The 20,998-nt window shown below is 54.9% G+C and overlaps 1 protein-coding gene across 1 annotated transcript in view; it reads right to left on the bottom strand.

Annotated features, from left to right (window-relative positions):
• Positions 1-18,368, bottom strand: part of SMAD6 (SMAD family member 6) — a 46,403-nt gene extending 28,035 nt beyond the window's left edge. Inside the window, exons 1-3 of the mRNA XM_082489104.1 lie at positions 16,770-18,368; positions 14,254-14,310; positions 12,401-12,478 (exon numbers count right to left, since the gene is read on the bottom strand). Coding sequence (XP_082345230.1) covers positions 12,401-12,478; positions 14,254-14,310; positions 16,770-17,580 — 946 coding nt within the window. The 5' untranslated portion in view covers positions 17,581-18,368. The remainder of the gene's footprint in view (positions 1-12,400; positions 12,479-14,253; positions 14,311-16,769) is intronic.
• Positions 18,369-20,998: the final 2,630 nt, after the last annotated feature.

The raw sequence follows: 20,998 nt of genomic DNA, 5'->3' as shown, positions 1-20,998 counted from the left end.
GCTGATCTTTGCTCATCGCCCGCACGGACGAGAGCTCCTCTTTTAGGATGGGTAAAGACAGCAAAAGCAATACTTCCTGTGAACACCGTGAGGGCCACAACGGTTTTACCCCATCAGACCCACCAAAACAGACTGTACAACGCAACACACACCCGCTCAGCACTGAGATGGGCTCCTGGACACGAGCTGAGAGCACCACCAGCCACGTCAAGCCCAGGGGGAGGATGCTGCGGGAACCAGCCCACGCCACACCGCCTCCCCCAGCATCGCTGGTACCTGTGTGATATTTCAAAACGTCTTTAACACTTTAATACGGCACTTCCCACGCGCTTTGCTTATTGCTTCGACTTAATGAGTATAAAGACCTTTCCCTACACCTTTGCTTTCAAGTGCTGGACCCTAAAGAAACCTGCAGCACTGAGCACAAGGCAAGGAGCTGCTCAGACTAAGTCCACGGTTCCCTTTTTGCAAAAAGTCAGGTTATGCCACGGCTTGTCTTGATCTAAAGAAGAAGAATGGGAGAAAACCCCACCATCTATCTCACAGAATCAGAGAGTCATCTAGGTTGGAAGGGACCTCTGAGATCATCGAGTCCAACCATTAACCTCACACTGCCACAAGCACCGCTAAACCACGTCCCTCAGCACCACGTCTACCCGGCTTTTAAATCCCTCCAGGGATGGTGATTCTACCACATCCCTGGGCAGCCTGTTTTCACACACAGCTCACTTTAGGGCACGGAGAGCAACAAATACAAAAGCCGCTGGAAGAGTTCAGGACTCAGCGACTGCGTGTGCTGCAGAGCGCAGGGGAAGATGCAACGGTGCTCCCAAAGGCATCGCTGGGGACCGGCGACACAACCTCATTTACTCAGAGGGGAGGGAAAGCAGAGCCAGGGGAGTTTCCAGCCGCCACCATCCGCGTTCGCCTTCCCTGCTGTCAGTGAGGGACAGGGCAGGCAGGGATGCTCCGATATCCCTCAGCCTTTCTGCGGGGGGAGATGAATCAACTGCCTCATTCTTCCAAGTGGACAAACTTGCACTTTTCCGGCGCGGGATCTCACAAACGGAGCGTTGTCTGAGCACAGCGCCAGGCGCTCGCCCCTGGAATAAGCCATGCTTTAACAGCCAGAAGAAAAAAAAAAAACAAAAAAAAAAACAAAGGAAAGAAAGAAAAGCGATGTGGTCTGAACAGCACGTCCATCCCTCTGGGACGGGACCCTCCGGAGACAGGTGGAATAAATCTAAAGCACAGCGCTATCATCACCCACCAATCAGACACCCAAGTGCTACACCTCTGTGCAGGTATCTACACGGCTTTTTTATCCAAACCCTTCAGTCAATGCATTTTTTTTTCTTTATTAAATAGACAACAGTGGTTTGCATCACTATGTGTGAAAGCGTAAAGCAGCTGGCTTTTTTTTAAGTCTTTAACATTCTTTGGCTCCTCGAATGGAAAAATCTTAGCAAATGGGACCTTAATAAATGGAAAGAGCTGAAAAATGGCCTTTCTGCTGGCACGTTTTCCTCCTGCTAATGGAATTCATAGATAAAAGCGACAGTTGTGTCTCAAACCCTTCCGCAGTGCTGCTGCGAGAAATCCTGCCCAGGTATCCCTGATGTGGTCCTCCTTGCATCGAGAGATGCCCCTGCAGCAGGATGAAGCTTCCAACTCCTCCTCCGGCCTCTAAAGCACAGTCAACGCGAGGGAAGGGCAGCCCGATCCCCCTCAGCTGCTGAAGAGTGCTGAAGAGGAAGAACATCTCCAAACCCATAAAACCCGAACGCAGGCAGAGGAAGGGGAGGGCGGCCACCAGCACAGCTCTTCAAAGCCCAGGCAGGGACACGGTCAAGCTGCAACAGGTCCAGCTGAGCATCGGTGTCCAGCTGGGACAGCAAATGTGACACGAGGCCATGAAGTGCCATTCCGGGAGGGAAGGAAGGCTTTGGTCCAAGGGAACCAGGCCTGGAGCGGGATGGGGATGGCTGGGGGCGCTGCAGGGCAGGACCGCGTGGGCTCCGCTGCGAGGGGCCCTTGTGCCACCCGGAAAGGCCTCCTGCTCCCTCAGGACCAGAGAACTGCTGCAAAGGAAAATACAAGCTCCCTACTGACCCCTCTCTCTTGCACTGTTGGGAATTTAACTTTTTGGCAGGTTTCGTCCGTGGGCTTTTATAAGCTGAAATGCAAAAAGCCGAGTGCACAGAGAAGCATGGCAGCCCCTCTCTTCTCAGCCAAACTTTGCAACCCCATGAAGAGGTGGGAACAGGTTTTATTGTATGAGGGAATTGAGGTCTGGTCATCAGAGCTAATTCTTAAGACACTTAAAAAAAAAAAAAAAAAAAAAAAAAAAAAGATGTTTATTTACCCCCAGCTAAACAAGGAGTTCAGATCATGGCCCGACCCCTACACCACAATATTTTAGGGTGGGCGGCCTGGCTGTGATGGGGCACTGCTGCTCCATGAGGGTACCCAGGAGCAGCCGGCTGCATCCCGACGCAGGGGCACGATGCGCTAGAGCACCGCACCATCACCGCTGCCAGGCAGCGTTACAAGGCAGCAGCACGTGCCGCTGGATGATGCCGCTGGATGGATGCAGCTCAGCATCCCCGTGCTGCCACCCAAAAGGAGACACAGCCCTGAACCCCAATACGGGCTCAACCCCAGTGCCCCGTGCGCTGGCAATGGGGATGCTGGAACAACCACAGGGCACCACTGGGAAAGCAAACAGCCATCACCAGCACGAGCTGATTGCCTTGAAACGGCTGAAAAAAGGCCGATGAAGATGCTCAGGCACAAACGGAACTTTGGGTTTAACTGTGTTTATCTCCTCGGATGCTGCTGGTATTTTCCCATAACCGAAGCCAGGGGTGATGAACCGAAGGGATGCTCAGCTTCCCACCAAAGGGAAAGCACCTCCAGGAAGGGGGCAGCGACGTGCTCCAGCGCTTCAATGCCGGAGACCATTTGATCCCTGTTCCAGCCCCAGGAGCTGCAAAGGCCATTAGAAGTCAGCGTGTAGCAACTCTGGCAGAGGTCAGTCAAGACAGGCATTTCCATGCAAAATGTTTTTGTTCTTACAAAAAAAAATAAAAATATATATAATAATCCCCCCACAAAACAAACAGGAATTCAGCAGTTCTCAGCACCCGAAGCCCAGGCCCCAGCGCTGGCGCTGCACCGCACAACTTCTCATCAACCTCCCCTCTCCGGGCGCTCAGCCCCCACAGCGATGCTTTTTTCCAGCCTAACCACCCAGTCTAAAGGGGAATCAACCAAGGGAAAGGTGTAAAATAGGAGGGAGAGCAAGTACAGCCCGCTGGTGGGGTAAGCGCCATCCAAATCTGATGTCCCGGCAGCGAGGTGGGAACTCGACGAGCCGCCGTCCCTCCTCCTCCTCCTCGCTCCCCGCTGCACTGGCTTTGCTTTGGCACCGCTGAACTACTCAATTCCCGTGCAGGACGGGAAGGCGGCATGTTCCTCTCCTCCTTCCCGGAGCCCACGGCACGGCAGGACGGGCGGCAGCGCTCGGCGGGGCTGGGACTGGCAGCAGCGGCGTGCCTAATCCCCTCCGATCCCCGGCACTTGGGAAGGACAAAGAGCCGAGTCTCCTTTGCCAGTAAATCCAACCTGCGGTTCCAGGGGCTCGAGGCACTTCAAAGCCTGCAGCAGCCCAGCCAGCAGCAGTAAAGGGATGTACTTTTCGGCTGTCGAGCAGCAAAGTAAAATCCACACAAATAAGCAGTGTTCCAGAAAACCAGGTTTAACCATCGGCAGCTCCGAACGACGGGGGATGTTTTTCCTGAAGGGTGGTTGGGGCTTTCCCCCCCTCCTCCTTTCCAGTTTGTCTTAGGGTATTTTTTTTTTTTTTTTCTTTCTTACTAAAACACGTCTCGAGCTCCCGCACCACACAGCCCTTTCAGGTCTGAGCATCCTCCAGAGGTAAAATGCTGAGTTAGGTACTGGAGTCCAGGAAAGGAGGTGCCTTTGATGAATAGCAAATCTACAGACTTCAATCGTTTCGCTGAGCGCCACAGATTTAATAAGTTATTTCCGTGGAAAACCTTAGTAACTCAGTTATGAATCAAGTCTATAAACACCTCTCACTCATCAAAGTGCCACAGAAAAAAAAAATATCTATTACTGTAACTGTGAATACAAGGTCCCTATAAGAAGCCAAAATTCCTCCTTCAAAACACTCACCATTTTCAAAGGTCATAAATACACTATGTCCAGTATTCAGCAAATCCCTTTAAAAAGCAAAACACAGGCACAGAGAAAAAGTAAAGTTCAAACAAAGGCGTACCATCAGATATGCACTGTTTAAAAGACACAACCGGAGTTACATCAAACGAACTTTTACTACCTAGAAAGCCATATCCAACTCCTAATAGGGTGCAAGAATGTAATGTTTTGGCTACAAAGATTAAACTAATTTACTTTTAAGTAACTTGCTTACTTCCTGATGTTTCTTTTTTTAAAGTGTGATGCTTAGGTGCTTGGAGAAGTCAGGGATGTGATTATTCTGTGATTCAAGGCCAAACATCATAACTACTCAATGAACCACAGACAAAAACATATTTTATCTGGGTGTTGTACTTAGTCCAAGAACTTCTAGGCTGAAAACATCCCGGCTAGCTGCGAAAAGCCATCCTAGTTCCAGGTAAAGGGCGGGAGGGAGAGAAAAGAGCAACTCTCCTTCCCCGCAGAAGCGTACTGAGAAATTCAGTGTATTGCCGACAACGACACGGTGCCCCTCAAACACTGCCTGTGGTACACTCATTTCGGGGCATCGTCCTGCCCGGCTCCATCGCCGCACATCCTTCTTCAGCGCCGGAGAGCTGCACGTACACACACAGAGGCAGAGGTGTCATCTGCAAAGCAGCTTTAATCCCTGCATTAGGCACGGGGCCAAGTGTTGATAAGACCAACCTTCTTCCACCCCTCGTGCACCAGGCAGTCTGCGTTACTCAAGACGGACGACCCCAAGGCTCTGGCAGCTACTTTTGCCTTTTTTCCTCTTCTTCTTCTGGACTAGGGACAGCTCTGATTGTCCATATTTTTCTAAGTGCTGTCTGCGGTAGACGGTTCAAGCAGTAGTATCGGCCATGGCAATAATCAAAGAGAAAAGATGTTCTTGCACACGAAGCAACGCAAGTGATGCATGATGATGGGAGAGATTTTGGCTTGATTCACGGCTCTGCAACAGCTGCCCCATCTACCCTGGGAGAAATCACTGACCTCCCAGCTTCCTGCAGGGAAGAACTCATGGGAAGAAGGGAGTCCACCACTCTTTCATCAGTTGAGCTGAAGAACATCACCAGAGCTGTCTCAACGAAAGGTGCTCCTTGGGGCATGCACGTCCCTGGGACGCAGCAGCCCCAGTCGAACGCAGGATGCTGTGGGAACTCCCTCCCCTCCTCCCTGCTTGGCACCATCAATGCGCTGGAGAACGGCATTGCTCTTGCAAAGAGCATCTGTACGGCTAATAACGAAGGGACATTTCTCCGTCTCCCAGTCCAGAAGACACCTTCCCTACTGGAAGACAGTACTTTTTGCAGGCTGTTGACGATGCTGTCTCGCTGCACGGAGACGCAAAGCCTCAGAACAATCTTTATTTCCTTCCTTGAGAGACCTTCAGCATAAACCATCTCTTTTCCCATCTCCAGCAAATTCCCTGGTGGTTCCTTGCCCTTTACAAAATTCATTCCCCACCCCCCCCATTACCAACCAGGCTCAGCTCGGAATCAATTTCAAGACCAAAAGGCTTGTATTGCAAGCTCGTAACCCATAGGACATTTTTATGAACAGGTCTCACTCGCTTTAGAAACCTTTCTACAGCTGCACGGCCACTGCCGAAATTTCATCCTCCTTGCGGAGACCTGTGCTCTGCATGGATGGGGTCACCGGCACCTCTCCTGCTTCTCCAGATGGGATGCCAGGTACAGATGGCAACACCAAGCATGGTCATCCACAAGCGCTACAAGAGCAAGCTCCTGCAGAACTCAACACCACCCGCTGTTGGGTTTGGTGGCCCAACATGAGTTGCCCTGCAGGGCTTTAATGGAGAAACCACCACCTGCAGGGAATGTCTTCCCCAGCCTTGGTCTACAGTGCTCTTTCTTCAATTGGTAAATAAGGGTGCACTTGCTCAACCTCAATGCTCTGAGCAACATCTTCAACAACCCAAGAGGAGTACCCTCTGCTGGGTTACGGAGCTCGTGGATGATGCACTGCCATCAACAGGCTTTGGGCACAACGAAGGAGCCCACCCGGCTGCAGGATCAATGATCGCTTCCCTTCCCTTTCTGCTCCAAAGGAAAAAGCGTTTGAACTCCAGGAGCTGCCACCTGAGCCACCCACTGCGGCAAGCACAAAGGTACTGCAAGAAATCCCGCAGCCCTGCTGTAAATCTACGGGCTCCGGTGGATTTACCATCAACCCAGGGAGACATCTGTCATAGAATAAAACCGCACACCCACCTCCCTCTGAAAGGGGCAGGTGCTGAACGCCCAGCGATGCCGTCTCCCAGCGCTTCCCCACCTTTCCCTTTCCGTGATTCACCCTGCAGTCTGCAAAGCTGCCTTTGATGTCAACCCCAGGCAGGGCCAGGAGCTGCACGTGAACAAGCCCAACGCAAAGGTAAGTTATCGCCGTGAAGTTCTCCCGGCCACGGGGAGGGATGCTGCCACGCGCGCTCCCGCTCTCCGGTGGGGATTCCGACATTCACGGCCACCCACGGTCACGTGGGGAAAACCTTCACACTGAGCAAAGAATTCCTCTCCGAAGTGCACTGGAAAATAGATGCACTTTATTTCCCGTTGGCAAACTAAAACTATGGAGGAAAAATGTTTAATATAAAAACATCTGACAAAGCACCTCCAGGATGTATTTTTTTGCATCAAAGAAGTAGCTCTTGGCAACAGCCTCTCTGCTCCAACAAGAAAAGTTTTTAGCCAAACCCTGATTGTTATAGACTGCGCAGGGTAAGACGCGCCAGCGAACTTAAAGTTAAATATGAAAGAAAAAGGAAACCAAAACCATTACTGGCCCAAATAAACATCTGTCTGTGATTAAACTGGATGCACAGATATGCTCTGCTTTTTTTTTTTTTTTTTTTTTTTAATGGATTTATGTTTCTGCAATAGGACGGGGGGAAGAAAGGATGAAAAGGCTCCAGGGTGCTGCTGGGTCAGACCCATCCCGCAGCCCCCGGCACTGCCACCCTGAACCGGCACCGAGACACCCCAAAGCCAGAGGCAACCATCAGAAAGCTGCAAAACCAACATTTCACCCCCAGAAGAAACTGTTGCCCTATTAATGAGAAAAATGGCTTTTTTTTTTTTTTTTTTCCCTTCTATTAGCAGGTAATTTCACAATCTCTCCTCCACTCTGGAAAGGGCAATGTTTGCCCAGTTTCCACACATATCCGCCTTACATATTTATAGGATTTTTTTTTTTTCCTACTCCTAACACACAGGATCTTCATAAATTTCCTTGTTAGCATAAATACTTGCAGTCTGTTTTTTCTGGGGGGAGAGGAAGAGAGACGTTCACTTTCTCCATTCAGTGGGTTTTCAAATATGCTCCCTTAAGTTCATCCTAAATATTGCTGGAAGCAGAAAAAAAACCCTGCAGCTCTCGCTTTGGAGCCGTGGCATTGCTTCAGCGGGGCTGAGTCATCAGCCGGGACGGACGGGCACGCTCCCGCCTTCCTCCTCCCTTCGGGGGTACGGCGAGCCTGCTCCCCAAATCCAATACCCCCAGTCCCTCCATTGCCCCAGAAGCAACTTCTCCACCTTCCCAGGCTTTGGAAAAAAAAAAAAAAAAAAAAAAAGGAAAAAAAAAAAAAAATTTAAATAAGCTCCAGCCCATTCAGTCTCTCTTTGTTTCTCCTCTCTGTTAATTCACAATTATCCTCCACCAACTTCGAAGGGTGAACATGGAGGAAGTCCCTGAGCGGAGCTCAGCTCTACACGGAGCCCGTCATCTTCCAGGCTTCGGCAGAGCTGCTCGGACCAGACTCACGCGTGTAATCCCACTTTTGGGTACAGCTCCCCCGCTGCTCTGGAGTGCAGGGAGGAATTAATCACTCCTCCAACAAACCACCGACTCACAATTTGTTCTTTTGGATGCGCATTCCCAGCTACAAAGGGGTTCAGCAGAGCTGAGACACTTGAAGAGTTTTAGCGCACGGGAAGTGAACTGATTTCAAAGTCTAAAAAAAAAATAATAATTAGTAACAAAACAGTATTTTTGGAAAAATCTAAAGCAGCATCTTCCCTGACCTCCTGCTGCTGGGGCAACCTCTCCTCGCCAACCCCTACTGTCCCCACTCGCCGCTGCTCAGCTCTCACTGGTACTACTTCTCCTCTCTGCTCGGGCCAAATGACCCTCATTTCTCCTGTCTGAATCCACCCGGTGCTGAGCACCCCCGAAGGCCGGGGACCAGCTCGGCCGGTCGGTGGGGGGGGGGACCGGGTGCAGGACGCCGTCCCTCCGGCGCACCACAGAACCAAAGGGAGGTGGGTCGGACACAGACACCCACGCTTGGAGGGGAGGGAACCTTTTTCCTCCAAAAACCCCTGCCACACACAGGGCTGAGCCTGGCGGGCAACATCGGTTCCCAAAGGCATTTCCATACGAACAATGAAACTTTCCGCACAAACGCTGGTATGACTCCCGATTAAGCGAGGAGTAACGAGCAGGCATGTAGGGACACATGAGACAGGCTCCGGTGATGAGTGGCTCATTTTGAGGAAAAACGGCTATCGTACGGGCTCGGCACCGACTGCTGCGGGCATAGTCTTCATTAAGTATCTTCAACGGAGAATCCAACCGGTGCGGGACCAGTACACGGTGGTTGGGGACTTTGCTGCGAGGCAGCAGTGAGCTGCACCTATCACTACCCGTCTGCTTCTGCAGTTAATGACTCACCCTTATGAATTATTGCTCCGAAGAGAACCGATGCCCCAACATTTCTGCACTCTCTAGAGGATGGACAAGCTGCTCCAGACCCGCAGCGGCCACGAGCGATGGCCAAGTCAACACAGAGACCTCCAGGAGGTTCCCAAGCAGCACCACCACCTTTTGCCCACCTCCCTACCTGTGCTCAACCCTTCCCCTCCTGCACGGTCCTTAAGACCTCCAGAATTTAATGCCACCACTAACGAGAACTCCAGTCACTACTCGTGGGAACTCATGGGGTTTTTTAAGCCAGAAAGACAACCTGACACAGGGTGCTGTGCGAGGGGAGTGCTGAGGAGCGGGACAATTTGATGGCCTTTAAGAGAAGGTCCTGCCCAGGGAAGGCGAGGGACAGCCCTGTGGGATTCAGCAGGAGGCAGGGAATCCCAAAGCCAGTGGCCCACAGCATCTGCTCCAGCACGTCCCCACCATACTGAACCAGCTCCCGCAGCAGCGGCAGCGCAGCCCTCTACAAGCCTGGCAAGTCTAACGGGTACGGCCGCTTCTTGGCACCTGGTAGAGGAGCCAAGTCTGCGGGGAAAAAAAAAAAAATTACTACAAATGTTCCACCAATTATGAGTCACGGGGCTGAGCTTTTGTTTCTGCCTCGCTGGATTTTGCCCTTTCCCTGGTATTTCCCCAGCTCCGGCCAGAGGAGCCGCGCGGATGCAGACTCTGGCCAAGGCTCTGCCGGCACCCGGGGGACGGACACGATCCGGCCAGGGAAACGACCTTGGCTCAAAATACAACTCCCAAACCAGCAGGTTTTCATCACCTCCGCTGCCCAGGCGTACGTGGCTGCAGAAATAAAGTTAACGAGGAATAGACGGAACCCCTCTTTGTACTGCCACGAGCCTGAACGTGGCACTGCTTGAGCTCAGGAGAGGGAAACTTCAGGATCAAACACCTCCAAGTGCCTTTTCCCACCAACTTAGATCTTCCCAAGCCACCGTACCTCACTGAGAAGGCAGGGGCATCCCCAACCTGAGAGAAACACTGTAGCTGGACGTGGACTGACAGCTTCATTCCATGACCCAAACGCTACGAACCTCAGGTGAAGAGGACTGTGGGGCATCATCCATCGATCTAGGTCATGACAGAGAAGGTCCCATCTGCACAACTATTCACAACTTGTGCTTCCAGTCAGCACTGACTGGTACTCGGAATTTTATAGCGAGCATCACTGAAGTTCTGCTAGTTCATTGAAGACTTTTTCCTATTTTTTAAGAGTGGTATTATAGCCAGGAAAAGGTCTACTTCAAAAGAAGGGTTGGTTGGTTTGGTTTTTTTTTTTTTTTTTAATTTATACATATGACAGAGATGATCTTTTGACTTCATGCTAAAACTTCCTCTTTATAAGTTCATCAAGTAAATGAGCAACAGTAGAAGAATGGTTCTCTTTGTTATCCTAAATTGAATTTTGCGGTTCTTCATAGGAAAAGGCTTTTTGATGATCAAAGCCGAGGCAATAAATAGTAGTGGCTTGATGCTAGATCCAAAATGTACTTATTTTTGGAACAGGAGTTGAACGCACATAGAGCTCCTTCGGTACACACAAGAAAAGGCAGGGAGGACCACGTGCTTTGTGTATCCTTTACACAGGCCTGCATTTCAGCCAGACCTATTAAATAAGTTGAAATGGAGAATAAACACACTGAAATGCGGCAGATAGATAGACTCAAGTCTAAGTGGGGTTTTTTCCCCTTTTACTTCCCCGTGATGACAAGTATGGGTTAACTTCAGTGAAGCTCTTATCCTCTTTCAGCAATCCTGAGCACTGGGGAAAAATAAATCACACAGCCCCAGACTCTTATTAAAAGTTACACCATTGGAAACTACACAGGGGGAGAGGAGGTATCTGATTTCAGCACAATCTCAGTCACATGTTATCGTTATATTGTTCCGAGTAAAAGCTAAAATCTCTCTTCCATTCCAGAAAACCCACCAGATGTCCCATAAAGGACTCAGCTGCGAGAGAAGCTAAACCATTACATCCTCAGGAACTCTGGTTTTCAAACTTGGCTGCTATAATTAATGGCAATTATCAAGTTACAATAAAAGCCATGGGCATGGGGAGCTTTACGGACATGTATCCAGCCCGAGGAATGTTTGTTCGGAATTGCAAACACGTATTTATTATAGCATAACCCCGAACGATCCAACTCCTGGCTATCAATTGTTCCCCTGCTATGGACACTTGGCAGCACAACAAAAGCAGCGCGGGGCCGGCACGCCGGATTCGGCACGCGGCAGCGCCGCGGCAAGCCGACAACCTTAAAGGAGAAGAAGAAGGGGAAAAAATCCCTGGAGGGAAATGCACCATCATCCCTGACACTGCGGTGCCGTGCCGTTTAAACGCTATTTGAAGTGCTGCGGAGTCAGGATCGGCTTCAGCATCCCAAGGAAGCCACAGGTCTCACCAAACCGGCCACGGACTCGTGCAGGCCAACGACGAGAAGAAAAAAGCCATCGCTAACGGACCCGTACCCCAAGGGTCCCCTCCACCACCATCAACTCGCAGCATCCCCCAGAGAGAGTGGCAAACCCCATCCACGTGCTCACCAATCCGGCAACTTGGCCCCAAGGTGGCCAAGTCCTACCCCACCACAAAGCCCAACCTCCGAAGGAGGCACACGGGGCTTCGCCAGCATGAAGGTTCGTCTGCCTTCATCTCAGCTCTCAGACCATTAAGCCGGTCGTTTCTTACACAGAAATTAACGCTGGTTCTATAGACAGATCCCTCCTCCCCTCCACGCAGTCTGCCCCCAGCCTGGGATGGGACACCACAGAGGGGAGACGTGGAACCATCACCGCAACCAGAGCCCAACGCCACCAGACGAAAGCCCCAACTCTGCCGGCTTACAGGCAAAACCGCCCCGGGGCCTTACACAGCACCATTAAACGAATGACAGGTTGCAGGGGTAGGGCAGAGCGAAAACCAGGACCTAATTAAGCAGAGCTTTGTTGGGGAGCTTCCATGGCACGGTAGGTAGGAGCTCTGCCCAGGAAAGCAGGGTCCGCGCCGCAGGGCCGGCGCCCAGCAGGGAACGCAAGCTGGATGGACTCGACGAGAACCACCACGGAGCAGCATCCTTTGAAACGGCCTCACCGCTCCTGCCGTGGCGTACAGCCCGGCCCCACGCCAGCCTACCGCCCCAGGGCTCCAGCGCGGTCCAGGCAGCTTCAGCGGCAGACACACGCGGCCACCTCCCAAACATCCCCGCTTGTCCCAGCACGCTCATCCCACCACCAGCATCTTATCACAACCCGCTCTGAACAATCAACTCCAATAGCCGCTCTTTTTTCCCTTCTTTTCACGCCCAGAATACAAAGCCGGAGCAGCATCACAACCCTCCGTCTCCTCCTGCTGTCCTGCCCCCGCCACCAGCTTCCCGGCGCAGACCCCACGTGCGGGAAGGCGCAAACATCTGCCAACCTGAGAAGTCTCCAGGCGTGATGTTGGGCGAGTTTGTAGCCTCTGTTTCAGTGTAAGACAACGTGGAATCTGATAGATCTATTAAAAAAAAAAAAAAAAAAAAAAAAAGGAGAGAGAAAAAAAAGAGCATTTTTAGTCCTCCTGCGTTTGCAAGTGCTACGTGACCACCCGAGGCTCTTTTGCTTCCCGTCACCAGCCCACCTCTCCCCGAGAGAAACTCTCCACCGGGCCAGAAAGCCGCGATTAACTTTGTACCTCCACCATGCAAATGCAAAGTTTGAATTGCTTCGACCACAAAAATAACTGCAGTTAAGTTGATCAAACAAGTAGGAACTTGGTGCTTACTGGATAAAGTTACATTAAGCCTCTAAACAATTCATAGTTACTATACTTAATTATCACCATTAAAATTCTTGAAGCTGTTTATTCTTGCTTCCTTCCTTCCTTCCTCTTTGCTGAAGCGAAGGAAACTTTGTTTTAACAAGTTAAGAGTCTTTGTTATTCTCCCTTGCTTACACCCCTCTAATTAAGTGCTCAACTGTTTGCTCACAGATTAACTATTATTTTTCCAATCAAACAAGCCAGTGAAGCAAATTTCAATCCCTGGCTGTTGTTTCAATAAAGTCACGTGTCACTCACTACCATCTCTCCCTGCAGCACATGCAGTTTCTTAAAGGGAATTAACTCGGAAAGGGGAGCGTGGGGAGGGACAACTCCTTTTTTTATTTAGTTTTTTCTGTATACCTAACCAAAAAAAAAAAAAAAAAAAAAAAACAAACAGCCATGCCCAGCAAATTTGCTTTGCACGACGCACTGGTCACCGGTTGGTGTTGAAGGAGCCGGTGCCTGTGGCAGGCACGCGCAGTGGCTGCGTGGCACGCAGCTCCCGGGGACGCACCTTTGGCACGGGGCAGCTCCCGCCTGCCCGCGGGGCCGGGTGGGACAGGCACGCTGTCCCGCTCCCATGGCCCTGGCAAACCCCGCCTGTCCCCTCCCTGTCCCTGCCCCATGGGGAGCACCACCAGCTCGCCCCGGTCATTGCCCCCCCTCTGCAAATCAGAGCCACCGACTCGGGGACAAAGGGAGAAATCCCACGCTCCAGACACAGCCCCAACTTGCGCCAGCAAGAAACCCAAGAGGGACGTGGGATTCCTCCCTTCCTTCCCGCATCCTGGCTTCCCGTTTACTTGGGCAAGAAGCGGGCGCTGAGAAAGGCCAGTGAGGGTGCAGCGATGCCAGTCTGAAACATCTCCACGCCAACGTGCCCCACGCAGGCTCCGAGGCTGCCCCGTGCCGGGCTCTCCAGCCACCTTCGCTTCGTGCCCACCCCAGCCACTTTCGCTAGCTTTTCTAAAAAAACTCTCATCATTCATCAGGAGAAGTGAAACGCCATTCAGAAATTACACAGCGCTGAGTTTCAAAGAGTTTACATCTCATTTTAATAAGCAGAGGAAGGGCAATAGCCGGTTCCTCTGCGGCGCTGTGCAGTCAGGGCTTTATGGAAATGGCACCCAGGAGCTCCCGCCCCCCCCTCCGCGCCGTCATCCCGCAGATTACACACGCAGACAAAACATGACGTCTGGTAACCTTTCATTACGCCTTCATTAAAAATAGCGCTTCATATTATTTTGGAAAATATGCATGTGTCTACACGGTAATTTGGTATGATAAACTGACATCCATTTACTTCTTAAAACCCGTCAGCTGATGCTTGCTCAGAAATAATGAGCAGCCATAAAATCCCGACTTGTTGGCTTCTGCCTGATGTGCCATGTAGGGATGTCTCAGAACCAAGACCAGGAGTGCACCATGAAAGAGAGCTGCCAGGAGATCAAAAGAGAGAAAACACGTACCCAGTGGCTTTTGCTCATCATTAGGAGACAGCCGAGAGTAGGGAGGTGGTGGAGACTCTGGAAAAACAAAACTTGATGTTAGTGCTGTGTTCCGTTTATCAACCAAACCCTCGCGCTTTCTCTTTCAGGGTAGGAACTCTTCCAAGGCTACCAACACCCAAGGGAAGAAAACCCACTTGGAAGCAACTCAAGGCCAAGAGTTTTCCATATCTTTGAAGAGAGGGGGCTCCACCTTGACCTTTCAAAGTGGGCTTTACCACCAAAAACGCTGCAGTTCTCCCCTACAGCCCCACGCCGGCATCCTCGCCTGGGCACCCCCAGCCTGAACCACACAAAATGGCACATTGTTCCCAAAGAACGATGCTTTCATCACCTGCGTTGGGAGACAACCCTCCAGCCACGGCTCAAACACACACATGGACTTAAGAGCTCTGCAAACGCATGACAAGGACCGAAAAAGGGTGTTGGGTGATGAACAGACACTCCTCTCTTGGCACACGAAGCACGACACCAGAGGCCAGGCTGGCTGCAGCCAAGAAACCACCAAAGTAACTGTGGTCCATCCCAACAAACCCCTCGGCACACGAGCAGCTCAGCAGCAGAGGCCTCCAATGATCCTGCTCAGCCCGACAGCGACCCAGTAACGCCCCCGAGCACAGGCGCTGCTTTAAGCGTGGCACATCACCACTCATACATTTGAAGTTAAGCAAGTCCTCAGAAGCGTCTGCTGATTCAGGTCCTCTGACTGGCTCTGGCTCTCCTTGTAAGAGTCAAGACCATGAAAAGGCTGAAGAAAGTCCTCCATCATTTTCTTGCATTGGTTAGATATTTTTTTTCTCTTCTGAACTATGGTAGTGACTTTCTTCTAGAATTATAACTAATTGCTAAATTGCTAAAACTGAGGTACGTGCAGCCAGTTGGGCCCTATCACAGCACCGGCACTGAGCAGTGACTTCAGCGAGAAGTTGTCCTGAGAAGTCAATGGCATGACGTTGACCCCAGGCTACTGGCGTACCCCCCGGTTCTCACCCGGCTCTGAAAGCAAAGCGCTCAGCCCGGCGCCTGCAGCTCGGTTTGGGTTACGTCATTCACAACCACCTCAGCACCCCCTGTGCCACGGCGCCGGGACAGCCTGTGGTCATTTACTGCTTCTGATAAACGGTTCCTCATGTCCCCTAACCGAGCCGGCTGCCCCGCGGCAAGATGCTCTTCTCACAAAAACAGCCTCAAAGTTAAAAATTAATGGTGCCAACATCCCGACCTGGACATAAGGACCAGATCTGCGCTGCGCACAGCGGGCTGGTCCCATGCTAGCGCCAAACCTGCCACCACAGGGGACATCTTGGCAGCATCGTTGTCACACTGCTCTGCTACGTCACCCCGCAGCAAAGCAGGGGGCAAACAGGACCAGTGACAGTCTGCGCAGGGAGCCACGCAAACACTGGTGGAAATGGGCATCAGGGCCGTCCCCGGGCTCCCGCCGCCGTCGGAGCAGGTGGTGGTCTGGCACAGACACCCGCTATCAAAATGATAAGGAGCCACTCGATAACAGCTCGGCTCTTGGCTACCACCTGCACGGGGCTGGTGGCCACGCACTGCTGGCTGCAGGAAGGCAACCTGGAAACTTTGCCCGTTTCTAACATAAATGCCCAGTTCCTACCGCCGCACATCTACTCCGAGTGCAGCAAAAAAGCTGCTTTCAGCCTCTAGCTGGAAGATCTCTGCGGGGCGTGGGGGGGGGGGGGGGGGAGGCGAAGAAGTTTCTTTCAAACAAGTGATGCAAAGCGAGGCAGGATTGCAAAATAAATTAAAAAAAAAATACATTAAAAGAATAATAAAAATGGAAACTCTCGCCAAGAAAGGGACCCGTCAGCGGGAGGTTGGTGTCCTCCGGGCTCCTTCTGCCCGTAGTAAAATAAATCAGAAATCCCCGAGAAAGCCATGAGCTCCAGCATCCCACGCCCCCCCATCCCCTGCTGCCACGCGGGTCCGGCGCTCCCCCGTGGGCAGGACACCCCCTCCCCGTGGGCAGGACACCCCCCGCAGCCCCCTCCCGGCCGCGGCCCCGGTGCGCCCGGCGGGGCCCTGCGGCTTTAAGGCGGCGGCGGTAATTGCCCGTCTCCGCGGCCGCTCCGATAACCAGCGAGCCAGGCTGGCGCCAGCGGGACGCAAACTGCATATTATCGCCCCTTCTGCACCTAAATAGCAGGGGGACCTCCGCGGGAAGGGGGAGCCGGGGGGGGGGGAGAAAGGGCTTTTTAAGCACAACCGGGAACCGCTCTCGCCTGGGGGAGGGGGAGGGGGGGGGACAGCCCGGGGGACCCCCCGGGGAAGGCGCATCCCGGCCGGGCATCCCCACCACCGCGCTGCCCACCCGCGTTCAGATAAGCCGAGGAATGCGAGGAATGGGGTAAAAAAAAAAAAAAAAAAACAAGCAAAGCCGCCAAAACTGGAGGGGGGGGGACGGGGACGACGGGACCCCGATCCCCCCTCCAACCCCCCGTCCCGCTCCTCACCTGGCCCACAGAGGCGGCTGAAGTGGTAGGGGTTGCAGCAGACGGTGGGTCCGTCGGCGACGCCGAAGCTCTGGCACTCGCAGAGGGGCTTCAGCTCGGCGGGGTGCTGCAGGTCGGGCCAGCGGAAGAGTTTGCCCAGGAGCAGGTGGGGGGGCGCCGCTTGGCCCCCCAGGCGCACCTCGGTGCGGGCCACCAGCACGCAGCCGCTGGGCATGCCCCCGCGGGACTCCACCGCCTCCAGCAGGCTGTCCAGCGAGCGCTCCTTCAGCCGCTTCAGCAGCGAGTAGGTGACGGCCTTCAGCTCCTGCTCCAGCAGCAGCAGCCGCGACCGCGCCTCCCGGCCCCGCCGCTCCGGGGAGCCGCCGTCGGTCGCGCCGTCGGGGCTGGGGGGGGCGGCGGCGGCAGCGGCGTCGGGAAGGGGCCGGGGGCCGCCCGGTTCCCGTTCCTTGAAGAGGCAGCAGGTCACCGTCCGGCCGTCGCTCTCCTGCGCCCGCCGCGGGCTCGTCCCCTCGGCGCCCTCCCGCCGCGGCGGGGCGCGGAGCCGGGCCCCGCGCCGCTCCGCCATGGGGTCCCGGCGGGGCGCCGCCTCGCCCGCCGCCCCTCCGCGCCGCTCCTCCGCCTCCCGCAGCAGCAGGCTGCGCGCTACCGCGCGGATCTCCGCCGAGGAGGGGTTTTTCTCCGCGATCTTGAAACTACCGCCGGCTGCGAGGTCGTGGCCGCTCCTGGCGCTCCCATCTCCGCCGTCCCTGTCCGGAATGACGCGGCTCCTCCAAAGTCGCCGCACCAGCCCTGAGCGTTTGGACCTGAACATACGACACGCGGGCGGCCGGGGGTCGCGTCGCTCTCCGCCGCCACCCCCCCGCGCCCCCCGCCGCCGCCGCCGCCTCCTCCTCCTCCTCCGCGGGGCTCCTCGCTCCGCCGCCGGCTTTATCTCATCTCAGACCCGCCGCCCTCGCAGCCTGCCCGCAGCACCCGGCGCGGCGGTGCGTTTCCCCGCGGCCCTGCCCAGCGACTCGCCGACGGCCCGCGGCGGGGCCGCAGCATGGGGGAAGGCGGCGGGGAGGGGAAGCGCGGCGCGGGCATAGACGGCGCCGCGGGGGCTGCGCCGACGCCCGCGGCGGTGCGGGGCCGCTCCCGTGGCGGCGCTGGGGCTCGGGCGCGCCGCGCCGTGCCCTACATCGGCTGCCAAGGCGGGGGCCAGGCGGGGAGCGGCGGCGGCCGGCGGGGGCGCGGGACGGGGAGAGCCCGGAGGTATCCACCGTACACCGGGGCGGCGGTGGGGTGGAGGTGGTGGTGCTGGTGGAGGGGTGGTGGTGGTGGTGCCGCCGCCCGGCGGGGAACTGGCGCCGGCTGCGCGCTCGGCGGTGTCGATTCCCTTCGGCCAAAAATAAAGTTTAAAAAAAAAAAAATTAAAAAAAAAAATTAAAAAGAAAAAATAATCAAAAAAGGCACAAAACCAACAGCAGAACCCAGAGCGAAGGCCGGTGTCAGCACGTGAGTTGTACGTATCCCAGAGGCGCGGCCGCCGGTCGGGGCGCAGCGCGGTCCGCTCGCGCTGCCGGCGGGTCCCCCGCGCTCCCCCGCGCGCGCGCGGCTGCCGGGGCCGCCACCGCCGCCGCTGCTTGCGCGCCCGCTCGCGCCCGCCCGCCCTCGCTGGCTTTTGTGTGGCTGGGGGCGCGCGCGCAGGGCCCCTCGCGAGCGGCGGCGCGATTGGCTGCCGCCCATCATGTGCCAGTCTAGACACTTTGGCGGCTCCGCGCGGCACCGTGCGTTGCGCAAACACCGGGCTCAAGTTTCCGAACTCTTAAAGGGACAGCGCGCACCGCTGCCCACCTCAGCAACGGGGGGAAGCCCCCATCCCACCTCCCTTCCCCCGCCGCTCCGGGGAGGCGCCTTCCACAACCGCCCCCCCCCCGCGCGCACTTCCAACGGCCGCCTGCCCCGCGGGGACCGGGAAGGGGCCGCCCCGCCGCGGCCGCCCGGAGAAAAGTAGGTCATGGCGGCGCGGCGGCAGCGTAGGGGTTAAGGCCGCTCCTTCCCCCCCCCACCCCCGCCGCCGGAGCCGCCGCGGCGAGACACACCCCCGCGATGTATCAACTTGTCCGCCGTGGCAAAAGTTCAGGCCCGGCGCGCTCCCATTGGTCCGCCGCCGCGTGACGCGGAGTCCCGCCGACGCCTATTGGCCCGGACGCCGCGCCGGCACCGCCCATCCACACCACCCCCCCTCCCCTCGCGCGGCGTGCCCGTGAATGAAAGACATTCCGCGGGACGCGCCGCCCCGGGTCCCTGTGCCCGCCGCCGCCGCGGGGGGGACCGGGACGGCGGGGAGCGGCCGCCGGCGGGGGGCGGCGTGCCCCGGCCGCGGCCCCGCGGGGGAGGCGGTCAGGCGCCGGCAGCGGGTGGAGGGGGGAAGCGGCGACCCCGGGGGAAGGGGGGGGGGCGGCACGGCGCCGCGTCCCGCCCCACGCGGCCGGGTGGGAACGGCGGGCGGCGGCGGAGGGAGGGCGCCGCTGGGGAATTGCGCGTGGTGAGGGGACACCCCCCACGCCTCCCACCCCCCCGATAATTAAAAAATAAATAAAACCCCCTAAAATGGCGATTCTTCTCGCTGACCCCGCAGCGGGAGTTCAGGCGGCCCCGCTCCCCCGCGTGGAGATTCCACGGGCACATCAGCCCCCGGCCGCGGCAGGGACACGGGGGGCGGAGTGGGGGTACTCCTCTCACCCCCACCCGTGTGGCCCCGCGGGCGGGAGCGGGGCCTGTCCCGCCCCCCTCTCCACCCCCTCTTCCCCACTCGTGGAGAGCGGCTTCGCATGAATCAGTGGGAACCTGCTGGGAGATGGGAAAGGAGGTTTGTCCGGGGGGGGACCGGCCTGGGAACCCACTGGGCAGCTTTACTAACGAGCAAAAATAAATCTTGGCAATTTATTTCTAATAAATTCCTAGCAGTTGACCAGCCAGGGGAAAAAAAAAAACAACAAACCAACAATAAAAGTATTTAAACCAACAAACTGTACGCAATCTGGTCATCGTTTTTCTCTTGGCGTCTCTGGGTAGCTCCTGCCGTAACTGACCGCTTATGTCCACATTGCACTGATACACCTAAGAACATGATCTAAATACACGCGGTTAAGTTAGTGCCATTTTTTTATGGCTAACTTAATTTGCATACGCCAGCTTAACGTAAGGGATTCCAAAATACTCCATTTAAAATCGCCATGTGTGTGCCGCTGAGGTTTGCACCAACATAATTATAATGCGTAAATAGTTTTTTTGACTTTGGGGTTACTTCTGCCCCTGCTGACCTGTAGGACCAGGGGCAATGCTCCTTTTTCCCCTGCCCTTTTTGGGTGGGTTTTAGGAAACGTACAGTTTGCCTTGTCAAAAATGCAATGTAAAAAATCATACGAGTGCTGTAAGGGACCGTCTGCCTCTGCCAGGGCGTTTCCTACCTGCCACGCACCGGGGGTGATGGCCCTGTGCAGCGCTGTCCTCCGATCTGCTCCCTCCCTACCTAGAAACCAAACTGGGAGTAAAACCGGGTGATGGTATTTGGGTACTGGCTCACTTTGCGTGGAAATAACGTCCCGCGATGGCCACGTGACACCCAGCGCTCCCACCGACCTGCCCGGCAGCCACATCGTACACCTCTGTCACGGTTTAGAGCTATTTACAACAGTCGGCCAGTAGGAAAATGCTATTAGCCTTTTTTCACGTTCGGGAATAAAGACAAGTTAAAAGGCATGGAAAGGTGGCAAAAAAGATCCAGCTTCAGCCGTGGAAGCAGCAATGGGGATTTCCTGGATCTCGGACCCAGGCAGGATCCCTGCCCCTCCCCAGCCTGCTCCAGAGAGCTTCCACCGCTTGTTTAAAATCCACAGCGATGGCCCTGTCCTGCATGACCCCAAGATCTACCTCCCTAAATGCGGCTGATGCTTTTCTTTCTAATATCTTATTTACAAACTGTCATCCAAATTATAACACGTCACAAATGTGCAATTACTGACATTTAAATATATATAAATCTTAAATATAGCACCGTTTAAAGTAAGGAAAGGTTATTATTTCGGCAAGCAACATATTACTGCTTATCCAACGCTATATAATCATGGTGCCTGCAACATGGCATGAAGAACAATGGAGCTTTCACGGGAGCCGGGGCGGGCGACCATCTCTGCGGGCACAGGTATGCGATGGAGAAGCCCTGATTTCGCCCAGCGTGCCATCCA

The sequence above is a fragment of the Vanellus vanellus genome (assembly GCF_965231255.1).
Source record: "Vanellus vanellus genome assembly, chromosome: 11".
Lineage (NCBI taxonomy): Eukaryota > Metazoa > Chordata > Aves > Charadriiformes > Charadriidae > Vanellus > Vanellus vanellus.
The sequence above is the reverse complement of the archived record's forward strand: the minus strand, read 5'-3'. Positions and strand labels throughout refer to the sequence as shown.